General features: G+C 40.3%; 1 protein-coding gene across 1 annotated transcript; it reads left to right on the top strand.

The window, feature by feature from the left end:
• The first annotated feature begins 7,962 nt into the window (after positions 1-7,962).
• Positions 7,963-19,803, top strand: LOC146139547 (proto-oncogene tyrosine-protein kinase Src-like). The gene is made up of 8 exons (XM_083392481.1): positions 7,963-8,168; positions 9,277-9,365; positions 10,012-10,170; positions 17,085-17,234; positions 17,698-17,828; positions 18,280-18,402; positions 19,038-19,194; positions 19,652-19,803. Exons 1-8 carry the CDS (start codon positions 8,116-8,118, stop codon positions 19,801-19,803), a joined length of 1,014 nt encoding a protein of 337 aa, XP_083248607.1. The 5' UTR covers positions 7,963-8,115.
• The last annotated feature ends 40 nt before the right edge of the window (positions 19,804-19,843 follow it).

A 19,843-nucleotide genomic window follows, 5' to 3' on the forward strand; every position in this document is an offset into this window, starting at 1 on the left:
AATTGCAAAAGGAACTTTCATAATGTGATGTGTCCAACACAATCGATTTTTTTAAACTGCACATTAAAATTATGTGTGGCATGGCCGATTTTTGTCATGCTCACAAGAACACGATTACTCTACATTTTTTCTGTACGCAGTCGAAAGCAGAAACAATATATACATTTTTTAGCACCAAAATATATAATGTATCTAATGCGAAATCAAAGTAAGAGCTATATTTCTTTGCGCTGAATGCGAAAACCTTTCTCTGGCGCCCATGCGTGCCTCCGAGCGCACACTTCCGGGAAAATAAAAAGTTAACGTTATTTGTCCGGTTTCCCTCGGCGTGACTCACGAACGAACTGACCTCACGAGTTTCGACACGCAGGCTTGTCGTTTCGACGCAAGGCGGCGCCAAAACAAAGATTCTTCGAAAATTTTGGGCTTCTCACTTCGCCGCGCCTCAAAGAAACAAAAAAAAAAAAACAGCAACAACAAACTAAATGTCCTATATATTTTTTCAATTAAACCCACGTTACACCTGTTTTACCTTGAATTATGTCTTTCGGACAAATGTCATGCCTTAGACTTTTTATTTAGGCAAATAACTGTACTCCAACTTTGGTCCTATAAAAATGACATGCTTTTCAACACTGTGCTGTACAGCATCGAAACTCCATGTTTTTGTTTGTAATTTTGTGCTTCTTTTTTATATCCTTCATAGAAGTATCCATTAGATAACTCACATGGCAATAGCGCGTTAAGCTCAAGAACTCAAATAAAAACTAGAAAATAAAAAAATAAAATACAAACAGCGCGGCCAAAGTCAATTAAACAAAGTCAAATCACATCAAAATGCCCGGCTTAAAACAGTTGCGCTCAGAACAAAAGCGCTTCCTACAAGGAAATTAATTGTGCACACTCGATTCACCGAGACATGTGAGCTCGTGTAATGTCGCGCTGAAACAAGTTTTAGGTCGTACTTATTATTCGAATTCCGAAAAGTCATCATCGGGCCTCGCGGGAGCCTTCATGACGTCACACGAGTCGAAAACGGAGACTGTTTGTTCGAAAAGCTCAGAAACTTTAAATGCAAAACGATTGCCCAACTTCTTGTATACTTGTTCGCTACAATGACACACCCAATTACAGAAAATTCCACATCACCAAAAGTGATTCTGGTCTATTTGCTTAAACGGTACAGCTTGTTTGAATGACAGATTGAAGGGTTAGAAAGGCACTCAACATATGAATATTATCGTGGGTGAAAACGCTATGATTCCAATAAGGTATTTTCCACAAACCTCGAGTTACCTTTCGATACTCATAAATATAATTAAAAATCCAATAAACTAACTGCATTAGCGTCTTTCGAATGTAAGTAGAAGCCAATTCCTATTTTAATCTTGATCAAAGCTCAAAATAAAACAACAGATATCTTCTGCAATCATCCTTGGATTTGCATGACTGTTGCGCGTGCCGTACGCACTGCTGTCCAGTCACAAGATATATACGCTGTTCTGTCAGAATCCCCATGCTTCCTTCTATATGACAAAGATGCTTGCTATGGTCAAAGGTTCAACGCAGAGACGCAAAATCACGCAAGTTGCTCAAAAGGGGGAAGTACTGTGGAAATATTATAGTGTCTATCTAGTAACAACGAGCGTTCTTAACTTATTGGGCGATACTAATGTGGTATTCAGTTGACTTAACTTTATTGCGTTTGTCCTTAAGGCCAATGTCTTGCGATGAACAGACGCTAATATCTTAGCATTACACCCGAAACGGAGAGGTGTCTTGTTTTGTTTTATACTGGCGGGGGCGGAGTGTTAGGCACGTATAAGATGCGATGTCATAATCACGATGACGATAAAGGCTGATGGGCGTGAAACTCGTGCCAAACAACTGCATTGGACTGCAGGCATTCCAACTTACGGTTTAAATTCAAAGAAATAGGTGGGCGTTGGTGACGTTCTCCCTTCGCTCCTTTAAGAAATCAAACAAGTTGATCTCCTCTCCGCGTGATAACCACGTATTCTGTGTTTGGCAGGCTTTTAAAACGCAGCACCTCGTGGTGCATATGCCTACAATTAGTTTCTGACTTATCACGTCGCAATAATCGTTAAGTGACATCAAAAGTCAAACAAGGAAGTATTGCGTGGCGTCATTTCCACAAACCTTGTATATTTGACCTAAAAATCAACAGGTTATGACAATTTCTATATGCAGTATAAACGAGTGCTTTGATTCCAAGTCCCGCCACTGCACGACAAGAAGTGACATTTCAAACTTGTGAAAAACTGATTTAATTGGCCCATCAAATATACACATTAATTGTACGGCGCATCTGCTTGAAGTTAGGATTTACAATTTTTTATTTCAGAAATCATGTTAAATCAAAACACGTAGCGAATTTAACTAAAATATCTGCACTAAACCAGAGTGTATAAATTTAATAATGTCCAACACTCACGCACAATGATGACCGTTGGTATATAGCAGTGTTTCGCAACCTTTTTTGGCTTGCGGCACCCTACACCAACTATATAAATAGTTCGCGGAAGCCTTGCTCGTATATTTGTTGAGTGCTTAACTGTAATGTTACAATAAACTAGAGTGAAACAGCACATTAACTGTGCAACCAGGTTTAAAAACCTTTTTTATGGCACTTTTATTGTACACAAATTGTATTAAGAAGCTCACCAATAGAACAAAAATTGGAGTCCTAAATAATTTGAAATATATCTCGGCACCCTTTAACAGTTTTGAGTGTTAAAATATGGCGCCTAAGATGCCGCGACAACCCGGTTAAGAACCACTGTCATATACCACAAAAAACAGTGGTCGATAAATAAACCTTAATTGTCCTCCTTTATCAAGCCAACAATTAGCAGCTGAATAAACTTAACATGACTTTGCAGCAAAAATCCTGCCACTTGCTTGTTTAAGCAAAAAAAACTTCAGCGCCCAACGGTAGCTTACCAGGCGATTAAAGCCTCGTCCCGTTTTCGCTTTCACCCTGTTGTCGTAACATTCACTGTACGGTGGACTAAAATACAGGTTTAGGCAGTTTATTGCCAGCTTATACTGTTTACCGTAAGTCTACGGTCGACCAGGTTCGGCAGGTTAAGCAGCTAGCAGCGGGAACGTTTGTTGTACGAGTGTTTTACTGTTTCAAAGCGCTCGTGAACTGAATCTGATGTAGCAGCAAACACTGTTAAACAGAATAACTTATTCCATTGTGATGCCGCACGCAAAACGACGTAATAATTTTTCTGTGAAGCGGTGTAATTGCAAGCCGATACACTTCAGTAGGGCTCCGTCAATACGTTTTTTGCTTTTAATCACATAGGCTAACTATATAGTTTTTTTTCTGGTTTTCTGTTTTTAATCACATAACTAGCTTTGTTAGTACTGCGGTGGTCAGTGTTTTTTTTAAGGTGGTTTGGGGGACCAACACGGTCAGTCAAATTTCTCTAGCGGTTTCCCAAATGTTGGACTTGCAACTTTTTGGTATTTAAATGAAACACTTGAGGTCTCTTAAAACTACTTAGCGGTCACCCAAACCAAACCTTAAAATAAACCTGGGAGTGGTGATGGTAAAAATTTGTAGCACTTGTAAAGATAGGTAAGCCACAAAACAAAACCTTATTGTCTCCATATCACGTTAAAAATTATATTAATCCAGATTAAATTAGCATAACTTTAATTTTATAAAGCACAGGGTCCTCAAGGGAACGGGTAAAAAGATTAAAACAAAATTTCTTGAATAAAGCATACTACGAAGCAGAGAAAAATTCAACTATGCTAAAGAGCTTCTTATTTCGGTAGTCATTTGGTTAAAATAATACACAAAGCCCCGCAGCCCCTCATCTGGATCCAACCAACGTGATCACACTATTGCAGTTCTCTTCAACCGGTGTGCACCAGTACGAAAAGGTATACAAGGGTGCATCACAAACTTTTAACGAAATTTGACATTTAGGGTATAAAATTTTGTTTCAATGCTGTTTTGTGACATGCAATAGTCGCAAGCAGCCTGCAGCCATAATAGAAATCTCACCGACAGTGTGTAATATACTTCGGCCGCTCCGCTCGGTTTAATTGACATAGTGATATTGATATGGATAATGATTTTTCATATCGCTTTATACCCCAGTGAGCGTTTACCTCAATGGCACTTCCCTATTGTATACAAGACTAATGTATGCGGCGTGTTAAATAATCACGACCCTTCTAAAGACATCGCATATTTGTTCCAAGCTCTTAAAAATAGATCAAAAAGCCATGAACTACAAGGCGCATCCAAAATTTAATTAGATACGACATATTTTGTCAAGATATTAATTGTTTGCACTGCCATAGAAACACAGAAAAAATACGAAAACGATGTTACCGAACAGCACAAACATTACGCTAATTTAAGGCAATCAGTAATATTAAACAAACAGACTTGGCACTCATTGCGTCTTTGACCCATTGTATAGAAATAAAAATCGGGTTAAACAAAAATATCTTTTTAAGGCACTGTGATTAATTCTAATGCAAGTCGACGCCCTAATATCTGTCAAACATTTCTATTTGCCTTGTAAAGGAAACACTCTAAAAACAATCTAACGTTTTGCATGCTTGTCTAAAGCTTTTTGCATACCCAGTTAGCCTTAACTTAACCCTATCATATTTTTACTGAATCACCAAACAACTATTACCCGGAGTGTGTCATCTTTGCAGAGCTATACCATAGTAGTATTGCGTCATTCTCTAACTTGCAACGTGTCGTTAAAATACAAATCGGCCGAAAACGCGCAAATTTATTACTTTCGCTTTGCTTGACGCACCGCCTAACTGATTTGTGTTCCTGTAGATCCCCATTGCGGGCGTTTTGTGGCGTTGAACACGAGTACATAATTTGTTTATTCTTGGCAAACACCGCTAGCGTCTGTGAAAATAGTTGTTAGTCATTGACCGGGGAAAACCAAAACGTCTCCAATTAAAAAAACTATAGAGCAGGATTTATTAACCTGGGGTGCTCACACCTTTGAGGGGTGCGACAACTGTTCCAAGGGGGTGTGGGGTTGCCTAATCAAACACATAATGTATTACTGTAATTTTTTTTTGCTTAGTTAAATACAAAACTAACTCACATTTTGATATTGTGTTAGTTTGGTTTCAGTTACTTGTATACAAATAAAATTACAATGTTTTTGTTATTTAAGCAATTCTAAAAGGTGGTGCGAAAGTTGTTTGGTGATTTGAGGGGGCTGGAAAAAGGGAAAAGGTTAAGAACCACTGGTGTAAAGCATTTAAACAAGACAGAACTATAATGACAACGATTTTCGAATGGTGGTCAGTAAAATGCGAACTCCAAACAGGGAAGTTAATGACTTGTTCACGCAAGCCTGGCTTTCTTTATTTACATCTAGCGATGCCCCACATCAGTGTTTCGCAACCCATGGGTCGCCACCCAAACTTGGCTCTCCATTGAATTTGGTTGGGTCGCTGACTGCATTAGCTTTATATGGTTAGATATAAAATTACCGAAGTAGGCCTACTGCGAAGACATCTCAATTTTAATAAAATACTTATTTATGCTATAATATTCCACGTTTTGCTGGCATACAAAAAGCTCAGTGAAGAGAGTTCGGTTCGCTGTTATATAAATGAATAGTATTTTAGCACAAAAAACAGGACGAGAAACTATGCTCTATGCATAAATTAGGTTTGCAAGTACGCAAGATAGCAGGATAACAATAACAATGCATTTTTAGAGCGCAGTCTTCCACTATTTTTTTCCCAATGATTTCTTTCGCGCCACGCCTCCTAAATAGAAATTAGCGACAATGAACCGTAAACAGTTATGTAGTTTCTGTACACATCGGCGTCTCTCACTGATACATTACTAACAGACCGATTATTCTCTCTTTTGTGCCAACTTAAAACAGTAAGCTGCCGTTTGCTGTGTATATCTCATTCACTTGGATTTAATCGTGATTGCATAGTGTTTGGTTGATTTGCATCGTTGTGAATCACCCATATATGCTGTCTCTTATAGTTGTTTATAGAGCAACTGTCTATCTCCTGTTTCACATACGCGTATTGGTGCGAACGAAGAGGCGTTCCTGTAAGTGTTTCGCAAAACGCGTAACGGGGAGCCACACAAATACAATGCTTCAACAGGCGCATGGGCTTTTATAAGGGGCAGAAAAACTTCGGCACCGCTGCATGATTAGCAACTAAACTGAAAAGTTAAAACGAGTGGAAACACGGTGATAGGTCAGTTGTCATACAAATATCAAAATTCAAGCGTAGGCTATCATTCACTGTCCTTTCAATTGATCGAAGCGGTAACTCGTTCGATTAGTATGCAAATAAATATTTTCGAAGAAATCCGGTTTAGGCCGGTTCGACTAGTTAATTTAAATTAAGGGGATTTTTTTAATTATTTTACCTTGAATACAAAAGGTGATTTTTCAGTCAAAATACTTTCAATAGAAAAATTTTCAGCTCAGCTTGTGACGTTTTGTCACGTGATTATTCTTATGCGTAAATCTAGGTATGACGTCATTGGTTCACGTCCTTCTCAACCGATGACCTAATCTTGTAATAGATTTTTAGTTGAGCTATTATAGTGTGGAATACTGATTAAGCACTTTTAAAGACTATATTAAACGCAGATTGTTTTCACGGTTAAACATGCTTAGTATATATGAATGTTTTAGAAAGAAACAGCTGTTTTGCTCGTAAAATATACGAAAAATATAATTTCAACCAAACGAAGAAGATCGACGAAAGTAATGACAAATAAAATTTACAAAGAACAGCCAAAAATGTTTTTGCCCCTATCGCCCTAGTTTTTTTAACACGCGCTCAATGTGTAGGTCAATCGATTTCGAATACACGAACCGCAATAGTCAAGTAATTCAAGCGGTTACAAACAGAGTTGGCTTAATTACATTAATTCAGTTCAATTGCAATTACAATTACTCCCTTACATGTTTCAACTACATTACTCCGTGCTAAAAATATGGAATAGATTACACATACACGCTACAGTTAAGCCACCGACCACGTGTTTAAAAAATGGAAAACAGTTTATGTCTCATCGCTTCCCAAACGTGGAACTTTATTAAAACTTCAATTTTCTCAATGTCAATGTATTGAGCCAACATTTTTTCAAATTTCAATTACATTTAGAATTACACAGAATGAAAATGGCTCAATTCATTACAAGTACAATTACATTAGAAACTGTAATTAACAACTACAATTACAATTGATCCCACTCTGATTACAATGCGACATTTGCATACGTGAATCACAGAAGACGGTCACAACACCACCTCCACGCAACGAGTGCCTACTTTTGCCGTCGAGCGTTACAACCAGTTGGATATCCACCAGAATAGAAGCATCAAGACAGCCAAAGGTTCAGCCAAAAGGCACCGGGTCTGCTAGAGTATTCTTGCGCAAAGATTATACTTCGGAAAACTCCGCAGTCTCTCGCTCGCGTCTTCTTGCCTCAGCAGTATACAGTGGCGCATATTGTTTACTTAAGAAAGAATCACAATAAGAGTTTGCTCGCGATAGCTAATAAATCCTCTCTTTAGCCTAGTTAGACCACAGTTAGATATAGTTGATAGAATATTATTATTGTTATTATTTTAATTGTTTATATTGGGAGCTAAGTTTTTTCCAACACTTCTATTTGTTGAACTTTATCCATATCGTAAGATCCAAATAGTTCGCAAAATACATGACCAGTTCTGCTTGAAAACCGTATTCAAATGATAGTTAGCTCCACGTTGGTCTAATTACTTTCGCTTATAGGGGTTCTGTAAAGTAACTAAGAGTACTCGGATTTTGCTATCTTGTTTATGTCATATGAATACCACACTTTTACTAACCAGGAAGAATCTAATTTAATGTTGTGCAGGTTGTCGGCACATAACAAAGACTTAATACAAGCAATGAACCACACAGTAAAAAATGGCGCCGATTTCGCTCGTCTTTGAGTATCTTTGGAACGCGCTGACGTCACTTGTGTGACGTAATCGCCTTTGACCCACAACCCTCTTTACCTTCTTGTACAATGAACAGGGGTGGATAGCAGAGCAAGTGCCAGGAATCTAAAAAATGGCGAAAACAAACGAGCATCACAAAGACGGGGACATCGACGTTGATGAACCGTAAGTAAAAAGTTAAATGTCCGGCGGTTTTCGCTCGCATGAACCTCTCCGTTTAACTTTCAATACACATCGTTGTCCCGCTGTGCAGTACGCGGAAGTAATATGTCGGTGGTCTGCCAATGCTTCGTGTTTTGATTAGCGTAGGTAGTCACCATAATATCAGAAGAATTGTGCGCCCACTGACACACTTCTAATATGATACAATCTAATATGATACAATAAGTCTAAGTCTTAAGGCGCTTTGTATCGCATGTCATAAGACATAAGGGCTCCTAGGGCTACAATTGGAAAGGCTGTTTTCTGCTTCGTTTAATGTAAGTTAATAGCATTTGCGGCTCCCTAAAAAATGCTGGAATTATTAATAATTTGACAACCTTTGTTTGTTTAAAAGTTTATATATAGGTTAACCACTGTACACATCACGTTGGACCGAAACAGCTACCGATCATAAAACAAAATACTTGTGAAATTCAATTCAACTAGGCCCTTGCCTAAACGATTTGAAATTTTTTAAATTGAAAATCATACTAATCGTTTGTCAGACTTGAAAAATATGCGATGGATCGCTACTGCTATTGATGTCAGATACTTGATATTTTATGCCGATACTGACACCCGTATCGTAGACAGAGAATTCTAAAATAGCAATACTTAGTTGTACACCGAAAGCCATCGCAGACTCACCGAATCTGTTGATCTAGGTTCGTTCGAACCTCACTGCAGGCTAGTTGTTTTTCTAGTCTGCTCTGCTTGCGTCATAGATCAACAGATTCGGTGAGTCTGCGATGGCTTTCGGTGTACTAATTATACGTAAGCCGTAGCTGGTCAAAAAGCAGCTTCGAAGGGCTAGATCTCAGTTATTAACACACATTTGTGTGAATGTTTCATTGAATACTTAGTTGTATATTTCAAATTTTATAAAAATAAACCATTTAAAGCAGACTTTAATGCGTTGGATCGCCAACTGTATCTAAAACACAATATCACTTTTGAATCGAATCAGCACAGATCCCATCCTAATATCGGACAAGTATGCTGGCCGATGCACATATCACTAAACGCTGCTTCTGTAAATAGAATCGTCGTAGACTAAAAACTGCGTTTACAGGTACTTTTTCGGCATGATCACACGAGCAGAGGCCGAAGCACTTCTTCTGGAGCGAGGTCGTGGAGAAGGCACTTTTCTCGTCAGAGGAGGTTGGCAGAAGTTTGTTTTACACTGTGTGTTGCGCACGTCACTCGTCGGCATGGCAACCGAGATTTAAACGGCAACATCTCAGTTTGTCACAAAAGTTTAGCTACATTCTACATATATTCAGTTCCACCCATTTTCGATATGAACATGTTTAAAGCACCGTAAAAAGGGAAATTCAAACTTTGCTGTCAATATAGTTGTCTATAACTTAATAAAAAGAGTGCTGCTATCTTAAAGACAACCCAACCAGTTAGCATCAGTTTTTTAAATAATTGCTTTCGCTTTGAGAAACAAACTTTTGGGGGTCGATATTGTCCTTTGAGGACAAACTACAGATCTTTGATGAAATAGCTGTAGTTTTTTATTCATATTAGGTTACACTTTTGAAATTCGTCCTGACCAGGTCAAAGTATATAAGAATGAGTATTTCATTCATTAAAACTAAGTGAGCAGCAAACAGGGGTGGATCCAGGGAGAGAGCCTTGACTATGCCTCCCCCACCCATAAACAATATATTCTGCCTATTTAAAATGAATTTAGGTTTTCTAGTTCAGAAGTTTATTCTTGGACCCACCCAAACAAACATCATGGAGTTTCGTTATAAATTACCTTAAATATAATAATATTGCGACGTTCCGTTTTTCAAAGGCGGAGAGGATGGCTACCGTCTTTCGCTGCTGCTGGTGACCGAAGGAAAGCAAAACGTGTTGCATTACCGGATCGTGCGAACCATATCCAACAAGACCTACTCGGTCGAGCCTGGACTACTCTTCGGATCCATAAAAGGACTTATAAGATATTATTCAGGTAAACTTTGCAAATAACGGTATTTGTCTAATTTTAAATAGAGGAATCAGGTGGCACTGTATAAAGAAAAATTGTATTGAATTCTCAACAAGCTTTCGCACAACCGTGCTTCATCAGGTCAAAGTATAAATAAAAACAATTAAAATGCACGTAAAAGCACAAGCGCGAGTAAAAGGCGATAAGAATGGTGACGTCTAACATATCCACAGGCCACATGATGTCATCAATGTTGGGCTCAATCGAGATTTCAGCTTTTTGTCACATTACGTCTCATGGCACGCTTTTCTACACGCAGCGTACTTTGAAGCGCAGACTTTAAGTTATAATTATTTTTTTTGACATTCGCATGTCGTTATTTGGCATCGGACCGCATCGCGATACATTTGTTCAAAATATCTGGATCGGGCATCCCTGCAGTAATAACTATAATCACATAACTGAGGGGTTCTTAAACTGGGGTCCATGGACCCCTTGGGGGTCCGTGAACTAGTTTTAGGGGGTTCACGAAGACTTAATTCACACATTAGTGCAAATTTAAGAAGCAATCTATTTTTCAAAGAAAACAGTTTAATTAAAATTAAACGGTTTTGCACTGACACTGTATTTAGACTCCATTACACAATTACATTTTTTGAAGCGAAATTAACAGATTTATGAAGTCTATTTGTTTTATGACGTCATTTTTGACATTTTTTGCCTACCGTGGTCCACGCGAAGCAAAACAAAATATTTAGCGGTCCGCGGTAAAAAAAAGTTTAAGAACCCCTGACATAACTGATGACATAACAAGCATATTTGTGAAACTGTTCTTCGTCATGTTTCGACGAAACTTCGTCATGTTTCGACGAACCTGACTATATAGTTGACCAGTTTCCTTATCTTGAAGGTCTATTCCAAATAAGGAGTGCATCTTCAGGCTCGTTTAAGTGTGCGCAGATTGATTACTAATCAGCTGCTTTGCATGTTGTGACCATTGTGTTGCCTAACAGCGTCATAGTATAGAATAGAAGTGAACGTTAAGGAACTGCACGGTTGGTTCGAAATGGTTAAAGAAATCGAATCGGATTTGAGCAATATGAATGTTGTAAATACTTTTGATTCTTCTTAAAAAAAAAAATAAGATTTCGGAAACAATCTAAGCTGAAATTAATTTAACATAATACCACCTTTGCTTATTCGTTAATAGTTTTCTTCGATCATTTGCGATGCCCATGTATTTAAACAAATAAAATAGAATAGACGTTTTTCTTACGAATATTCGTGTCAAAATGACCAACTATTTATGGCTATAATTGTTTTCGAATAAGTGAAAGTTTGTTACTAAGAATTACTGCCTGTGAATTCACTCGTTTACAAATTTCTAGAAAAACGTGTAGGGCTAATGACTGGTTGATAATTATCTGGAGTAGGCTACAGTTATGTCTACTTTTGCGTAACAGGCCCATAAATTTTCAGTTTGCAAAGTCGCAAGACCATCATAAATTAGTCTTTTGGATTTGTAAATGTTATGTAGCAAAGCCCGAAAAGATGTCTCCCGTAAAGTAAATCAAATCTTCTGGGAATCACAAAAGGACATCAGATATTCCTTGGCCGCAAATATTTGTAGTTAGGTTTCACGAAAAGTGTTACATCTCCAGAGACTGCTTTAATTATCGACTTACAAAGAAATACAAACAAGAAATGTTCTATCTTTGTCAAACGCAAAGGGTCAAGCGCTTTAATAAATAAAAAAGGTCGCAGTCCGAACGGTGTATAGTCAAAACTAATGACGTCACAACTGACACGGTCACCCTTTCCTAATCGTTTTTTACCTCACGCACCTAATACAGACCTTTAAAACGTAGTGGCGCACTTGGCGAGCAAAGCGAGCTCTATTCTTCTGGTTAGACCGGTATTTCTATTGAATTGCTTGCAAGTTTCTATTTTGTAGGTCTCATAGTTGCTTTATCTTTAAATAAAAATGTACACCCATAATGCGACTTGATTTAAATTATAATAGGTAATCAAATCGTCATCGATTTAATTTGTATAAAAAGTAACACCTGCCCAACCTAAAACTTTAACAATATAAACTGTGCAATATGAACTGTGTTGTGTTCTTTAGGTTCGTTTTTTGACGTCACCATTAGATGTTAATTTGTGGCGGCCTACGAGAGGTTAGCAAATAGTAGTGCGCACAGCGTTATATATAGTGAGAGATTTCGAGAAATTTGTATGTCCAAAAAGGATAATTTAACAAAGTAGAACATGCCAGAAACAACAACTGTGATGGTAACATAACTAAATTTTTGACCAACAGAGTGCAACTTGAGCGAATTATAACGAACTTTTCTGTGTAGAAAATTGGACACCCTAAAACGTGTATATTGGTGTTGTAGTGGCTCGGCATAAACAAATTCCAAACAATGTAACAAAGTGTTATAAAGTTCTTCTTGGACGCAACACTATACGCATAGTTGCACTATACAAAATTCGCACATAATAATATACTGAAGCGGTTGATGCTTTATTGCGAGACGCGTAGATCGAATAAGGGGGTCAGCGCAACACAACACTCGATTATAAAGCACAACACAAAAAAGGCAAATTGCACGCTTCGCTAAGCGCGCGCCGACGCGGAACCATGTACGCCACAGTACCCCCCTCCAGAAGCGGGCATATAAAAAGCCGCGTAGCGTTGCGGGGGATGAACGTTGCGTCTTGGTCGTCCTCTGGCCGGAGGTTGCGCGACTGGAACCGGTTTAGTTAAATCGACGTGAGCCGGTTTCAAGCGGTCGATGGAAATGGTCTGTTGACGACCTCCAACATCTAAAAGGAAGGTTTTGCTGGACGCTTGAAGGACCTTATATGGGCCATCGTACGGTTTGGTCAGAGGAGCTCGATGAGTGTCACGGCGTACAAACACGTATGGGCTATTCCTCAATGTCGACGGGACGGAAATACGAGGGTTGCTGTGACGCGACATCGGTTGTGGCAACAGCTGTCGGAGAGTGTCCTGTAAAGCAGGTAAAAAGTTAGAAGTAAAACCTCCTTCATTAGCAATGAATTGACCCGGAACTGTCAAAGGTGCGCCATAAACCAACTCAGCGGATGACGCTTTTAAGTCTTCCTTAGGAGCAGTTCTAATGCCCAGCAACACCCAAGGCAACTCGTCCATCCAGTTTGATCCCGTCAAGCGTGCCATCAATGCGCTCTTCAAATGACGGTGAAAACGCTCCACCAGGCCGTTCGCTTGAGGATGGAATGCTGTCGTGCGGTGGAGGTGAATACCCAATAGTTGGCCTACGGTAGTCCACAGCTGAGACGTGAACTGCGGGCCTCGATCCGATGACATGCGAGTTGGAATGCCGAATCTGGAGAGCCAATGAAATATGAGAGCCCGCGCACAGGTGAGTGTGGTAGCGTCTTCCATTGGTATAGCTTCCGGCCATCGTGAGAATCTGTCGACAATTGTAAAAACATACCTATGGCCTCGACACGGTGGAAGTGGACCAACAATGTCGATATTTATGTGCTGAAAACGAGCAGACGGAGGTATGTAGTCCTTCAGTGGGGAACGAATATGGCGTTGAACCTTGGAACGCTGACAACAGATGCATTGCTTGGCCCATTGAACAACATTCTTTTTCATGCCATGCCAGACAAACTTTGAGGCCATAAGTTTTTTCGTGATGCGGATGGATGGGTGTGATAACCCATGTACGGCGTCAAACACTTTTTTCTGCCATGATGCAGGGACAATTGGACGAGGATTACCTGTAGATACATCGCACAGGAGTGTAGTTGCGGAAGAACCAATTGAAATATCCTTCAAAGTCAACCCTGTAACAGCAGTGCGGTAAGATTGTACTTCGTCTGTCTGTTGTGCACGCGCTAGTGCCTCGAAGTCCAAGTCTGCAGTTGAACCTTCTAAGGAATGGACAAATGACCTCGATAGAGCATCAGCAACTGTATTTGACTTACCGCTGATGTGTTGGACATCGGTGGTAAACTGGGAAATATAAGAGAGTTGACGTTGCTGACGAGCAGACCACGGATCTGAAACTTTCTTGAATGCAAAAGTGAGAGGTTTGTGATCAGTATAGGCTGTGAAGTTGCGACCTTCAAGGAAGTAGCGAAAGTGCCGGATTGCTAGGTGTAGTGCTAACAACTCGCGATCGAAGGCACTGTACCTGGTTTCGGGTTTTCTCAGTTGACGACTGAAAAACGCCAGGGGGACCCAGCAGCCTTCTTTAAGTTGTTGGATGACTGCGCCGACGGCAGACTGCGAAGCATCAACAGTGAGCGCGATGCTGGCTTGCCACTCCGGGTGATGCAAAAGCGTTGCGTTAGCGAGTGCATTCTTTGCTTTGTCGAAAGCTTCCTGAAGAACGCGAGTCCAAACGAGTGACCTCGGCTTGCCGGATAAGGAACCATACAGGGGCTTCATAATGTCTGCGACATTTGGAATAAACCTGTGATAGAAGTTTATCATACCGCAAAACTCCTGTAAACCCTTGACGGTTTGAGGCACAGGAAAGTTGTTGATTGCGTCAACTTTCGAAGGCAGAGGTTTGACCCCGTGCTGGTCAACGAAATGACCGAGGAACTCAAGGCTTTCTTTACCGAACTCGCACTTTTGCAGGTTCAAAACAAGACCGTGGTCTGAAAGCTGCTGAAAAAGCTGCGTTAAGTGTTGCATGTGAGCAGCCTTAGTCGGACTAGCAACAAGAATGTCATCGAGGTAAACATAAATAAAGTGCAAACCTTGACAAATCGAGTCCATCATCCTCTGAAAAGTTTGCGCGGCATTCTTCAACCCAAACGGAGTTCGAAGAAACTCGAAGAGACCAAATGGCGTGATGACAGCGGTCTTTGCGATGTCTGCTTCAGCAACTGGAACCTGATGATAGCCTCGTATTAAGTCTATTTTAGAAAATACGGTACAACCAGCCAGACGTGCAGTAAAGTCGTGGATATGGGGTATAGAGTAACGATCAGCTTGAGTGGCATCATTGAGGCGACGATAATCGCCACAGGGGCGCCAACCACCCGAGGGCTTCTCTACCATGTGGAGAGGTGACGACCATGGGCTGGATGACCGGCGCACTATACCTAACTCGAGCATCTTTTGAAATTCAGCCCTAGCTAACGATAACTTTTCAGGCGAAAGGCGTCTGACGCGGGAATGTACAGGTTGGCCAGTGGTCACAATATAGTGTTGGACGCCATGCTTAGGCAAGGCGTCGGAAAAACTAGGGATTTTCAGACTAGGAAACCTATCTAATAATCTTTCAAATGGAGAAAGCAACGAATTAAGTGTGTTAAGTTGAGGCGGTGGACAGCGATATACTCTTAACGGGCAAGTAGAAAAAGCATCTGAGTGTACAAGACGTTTCCTTTCAATATCGACTAACAAGCGGTTAGCGCGAAGAAAGTCTGCACCGAGCAGTGGGCGTGAAACGTCTGCCAACACAAACCTCCATTTAAAAACTCCAGCCGGGATGTGGAGTGTAACCATTTTGTAACCGTAAGTGGCGATTAAACTACCATTTGCAGCCTTAAGAACGGAACCCTTCGGGTTTGTGCGTCGTTCGAGACCGGTAGGTGGAAGGGCACTTACTTGAGCTCCAGTGTCCACTAAAAAGTTACGACCAGAAACCCGGTCCCAAAGAAAAAATAGACTGAAAGCATTGCCGGCTGTCTTCGCTATCACAGGCAGCCGGCCTTGTCGTTTCCCTGAAAAGAACACGGTGGGCTGCATTGACGTGCGTCTGCTCCAAAGCGTCTATGGTAGAAACATATACCAGTAGTTTTATCGCTGTTATTGCGAAATTGCTTACCGCGTTGCACCTTGCTTACAGCAAACTCGTTGTTGCTACTGCGAGAAAGCCATAAAATGTCTGCCTTCAGAGCCAATCGACGAAGATCTGTGGTATCCTCGTGAGCCAATACTAACCGGATATCCTCAGGCATGTGCTGCAAAAACAAATGTTCAAAAAGAAAACAAGAACGGTGGTCTCCGAGTAGGGCAAGCATCTCGTCCATTAAAACAGAGGGTTTCTTGTCGCCCAAAGGAGGCATGTTTAAAAGCTGCGCTGCTCGTTCTTGCTTTGAAAGCGTAAATGACTGCAGCAAGCGTTGCTTAATTGCGTCGTACTTGCCTTCGGCCGGCGGGCGCTCCAGCAGGTCAATTAAACGTGCTGCAGTTCCTTGGTCGAGCGCAGAAACTATGTAATAGAACTTAGTTTTATCTTCAACAATTTTCTTAATAGCAAACTGCGCCTCTACCTGCTGCAGCCAAACACGTGGCTGTGTTGGCCAGAACGTAGGAAGCTTGATCGAAACGGCGTGTTCAGCTTCCATCTTCGACTTCAAAAGAACGTTTTAAAGTTGCGGGGTCACCAGTGAAGCGGTTGATGCTTTATTGCGAGACGCGTAGATCGAATAAGGGGGTCAGCGCAACACAACACTCGATTATAAAGCACAACACAAAAAAGGCAAATTGCACGCTTCGCTAAGCGCGCGCCGACGCGGAACCATGTACGCCACAATACAATCCAATAGGACCTATGGGAGGCCGAGCCAGACACTCAAAACACTAAATTATTGAAATATTGATCATATTATCACAGCTAATAACTCCAAAAAAGTTTTATAGGGCCAGTAACCGATTTTTTTCCGCTTTTATCCTTCTTCTTTTTTTCTTTCTTTTTTTCTCTTTTTTTATCACCGTTGGTAAACTTAGCTAAAAGAAGGTAAGAAAAAAAGAAAACAGGTAAGGGTTGTGAATCGATTCTCTCCACTGGCGAAGAAGAGGCCGAGAATTTCTTAGCAAAGTCAGTAGTGGTCTGAGCCCAGCCCTCTGACCACCTGTCTCCACTTGGGATCATGTGCCGCCACGAAAGTAGGCAACCGATTGTGTTTACTTTAAGACTCTTCCTGTGATGACCTTGGACACCACCTAACGGATCCGTGTCCCAAGGAGGATCTGTCCCTTCCTCTGGGTTTGCAGAACATCGAAGAAGACCAAGTGATTATGAAGTCGCTGTTGCACGAAGGCAAGGGCGCCAACATTTGGAGAGGTGAAATTAGAATTAAAGAGGCAAAAATAATTCCTTTAGCAACATGTTTACAGGTAAAATTAGAATCGACAAGTAAAAATAATTCTTGCAACATTTGTAAAAGGTAAATTAAAATTAGGAAGGTATGGGAGGGGGCTGCCTTGTTTTTTTATATTTTAGTGTCCTTTGCTAGGTTATAACCCGGAAAAAAACAAAAGTCGTGTTTTAAGTAATTCAGCATCACTGTATTGCATAAACCACAGCTGTTAAGAAACTTATAAAAACTTACCCTTATAGAAAAAAATTAAATTCTACAATAAAAAAGGAAAAACAATGTAAGACTGAATGTTTAAATATTTGTTCATTATGCAAGAGATTTTAAACTTTTATGCACAGGGTACCAGGCTAAAACTGATGTTAAAATCATAACGCTGCGATAAACTTTAATTTCTCGAAATATCAACTTTCAATTATCTGTTGATAGGAAGCATGGACGGGAACGCGGTGGCGGTCAAAGTGATTTTGAACGACAAGTTTGGTCGCAAGTTAATGCTACAGGAAGCCAAGTGTCTGCATCTGGTCCGGCACCACAACGTCAGCGACTTGATTGGTATCGTAAGTTTAATCAACACGACATTTTATTACGCTAATACGAGGATAGTTAAAAGTGTCCACTGCTTATAGGCTAGCCTTACATTTAATAGTATTATAGTTTATATCAGGGGCAAGGGTTGTTAAACCTTTTTTACGCTGACCGCCTTCAAAATATTTTGTTTAGCGTGGATCAGGGTCGGCATGGAGTTTTAAGAGATGACGCGATATATAGACGTCTTAGAACTAGTAAACTAAATGCTGTTTTCGGTAACTGAAAGGAAGTGTAAACGCATTTCAGGCAAAAGGCGCCAAAGCGTTTTTTCCAACTAAACTACAGCCTTCTTTAAAAAAAAAATTTATAACATTTTATAAGCTAAACACCGAGATTTTAATTAGGCCTTCCACGTACCCAGGGTTCCATGAACCCGAGTTTAAAAAGCCCATGGTTTAAATACATTTTGTTTCCGTCTAGGTCGACGCTTTTACACCCCGACTGGTGTTCTCGCATTGTAACCAGGGAGATGTGCTTCATTTCATGCTCGAATCCGGCTCGTACGAGATTCCCTTCTTCGATCGGCTGGAGATGGTCTTGCAGGTGGGTGACCTTGAGATTTACTCGGCGACTTGCTGCCGGTGTTTTGACCGGGAAAGTCAAAGAGGGTCGTTTTTCAATGTCAGATTTGGTACAATTGCTTTATGGCGCCACATTGAAGGTATATACAAGAATAAAAGAAAATTCAGTCCTATATATTTAAAGAAATTGCATTGTTTTGCAGAAGTTTTGCGACAAGGATAGGAAATGATTTGTGAAACAATATAATCTAACAAATGACATTTAAAATGAAAATTCCGAAAGACCTTCCAACTATATCAATAAACCAGGTGCCTTTGGAAGGGTCATTGCCGAAATAAAACGACCTAACCACAATTGCGGTGCAAGCAAGGCAAGGCTAGAAAAAATCTAGCCTGTGGTGTGGTTCGACCTCACGACCTCGGACAACTATATACCAAATGTAGATTACAACTCTAAGCCGGGCAACTGTACATGAAAAAGTCTTCCGTCTATGATAATAATGTAGATACAAACACTTTCTATATATATTTATCGATCCTTATTTGTAGCTGTATTAGGCTAATTCTGAATCTAGAAATCAGGTGGTACTCTTAACGAAAAATTGTAAAAGAATATTAACAACCTTTTCGTATTTGAGGCAAAAATTTTTTTTAAAGATGACGTCAGCGGTCGAATACGTCACGAGCCAGGGCTTCGTGCATCGCAACATCCGCGCCAACAACGTGTTGTTGGTGGAAAACCGACACTGCAAGTTGGCTGGCTTCTCGCACGCGCGAAAACTGGACGATGAAGGGATTTATAACGTCAGACCTGGTGGGAAAATATCTGCGAAATGCCGCGTTTAAAGTGTTGTAAACAACACTTGTACGCAAACATCTTTAACCTATCTCATTTTTCAAAAACGCATTACTAAATTAACCGAAGATGATACAAGATCGTTTAGAAGCGTCTTATTCATGAAGATGTCAATTTACTCGACCTTTTTGGATTTGCAATTCATGTTCAAGCTGCATTGCTAAATGTTGTTAAACTATCTCACAGTCATCGAGAGAAACAAAGTGCTCCACGATTGCGTTTATAGCAACTTTTTTATCTTAAAAACAGCTTTACTTGTATAGCCTGCTGTTTCTATACATTCTGTTCTGCTTAAAATGACTCGGGCTTTAGGCTAAATTTGGTAAATTAATCCGCTAACCATATCCTGGATATGCTTTTTGAAACAAGTAACCAAAATATTTTACAATTTAATGTCCTGCTAACTTTTTGAAAGACGACCCAGAGTTTCCGCCAACTGCAGTCCGTTGGATGGCGGTAGAGGCGAGTACAGATAACCGATTTTCCGTGGCGTCGGACATTTGGTCGCTGGGGGCGCTCATGGTCGAAATTTTTAGCAACGGGGAACCACCGTTTGCAAGTAAGTAAGATCAATTGCAATAAAAGTTAACTATAATCACTTTAATTA

This window comes from Ascidiella aspersa, chromosome 6, assembly GCF_963924565.1.
Source record: "Ascidiella aspersa chromosome 6, kaAscAspe10.2, whole genome shotgun sequence".
NCBI lineage: Eukaryota > Metazoa > Chordata > Ascidiacea > Phlebobranchia > Ascidiidae > Ascidiella > Ascidiella aspersa.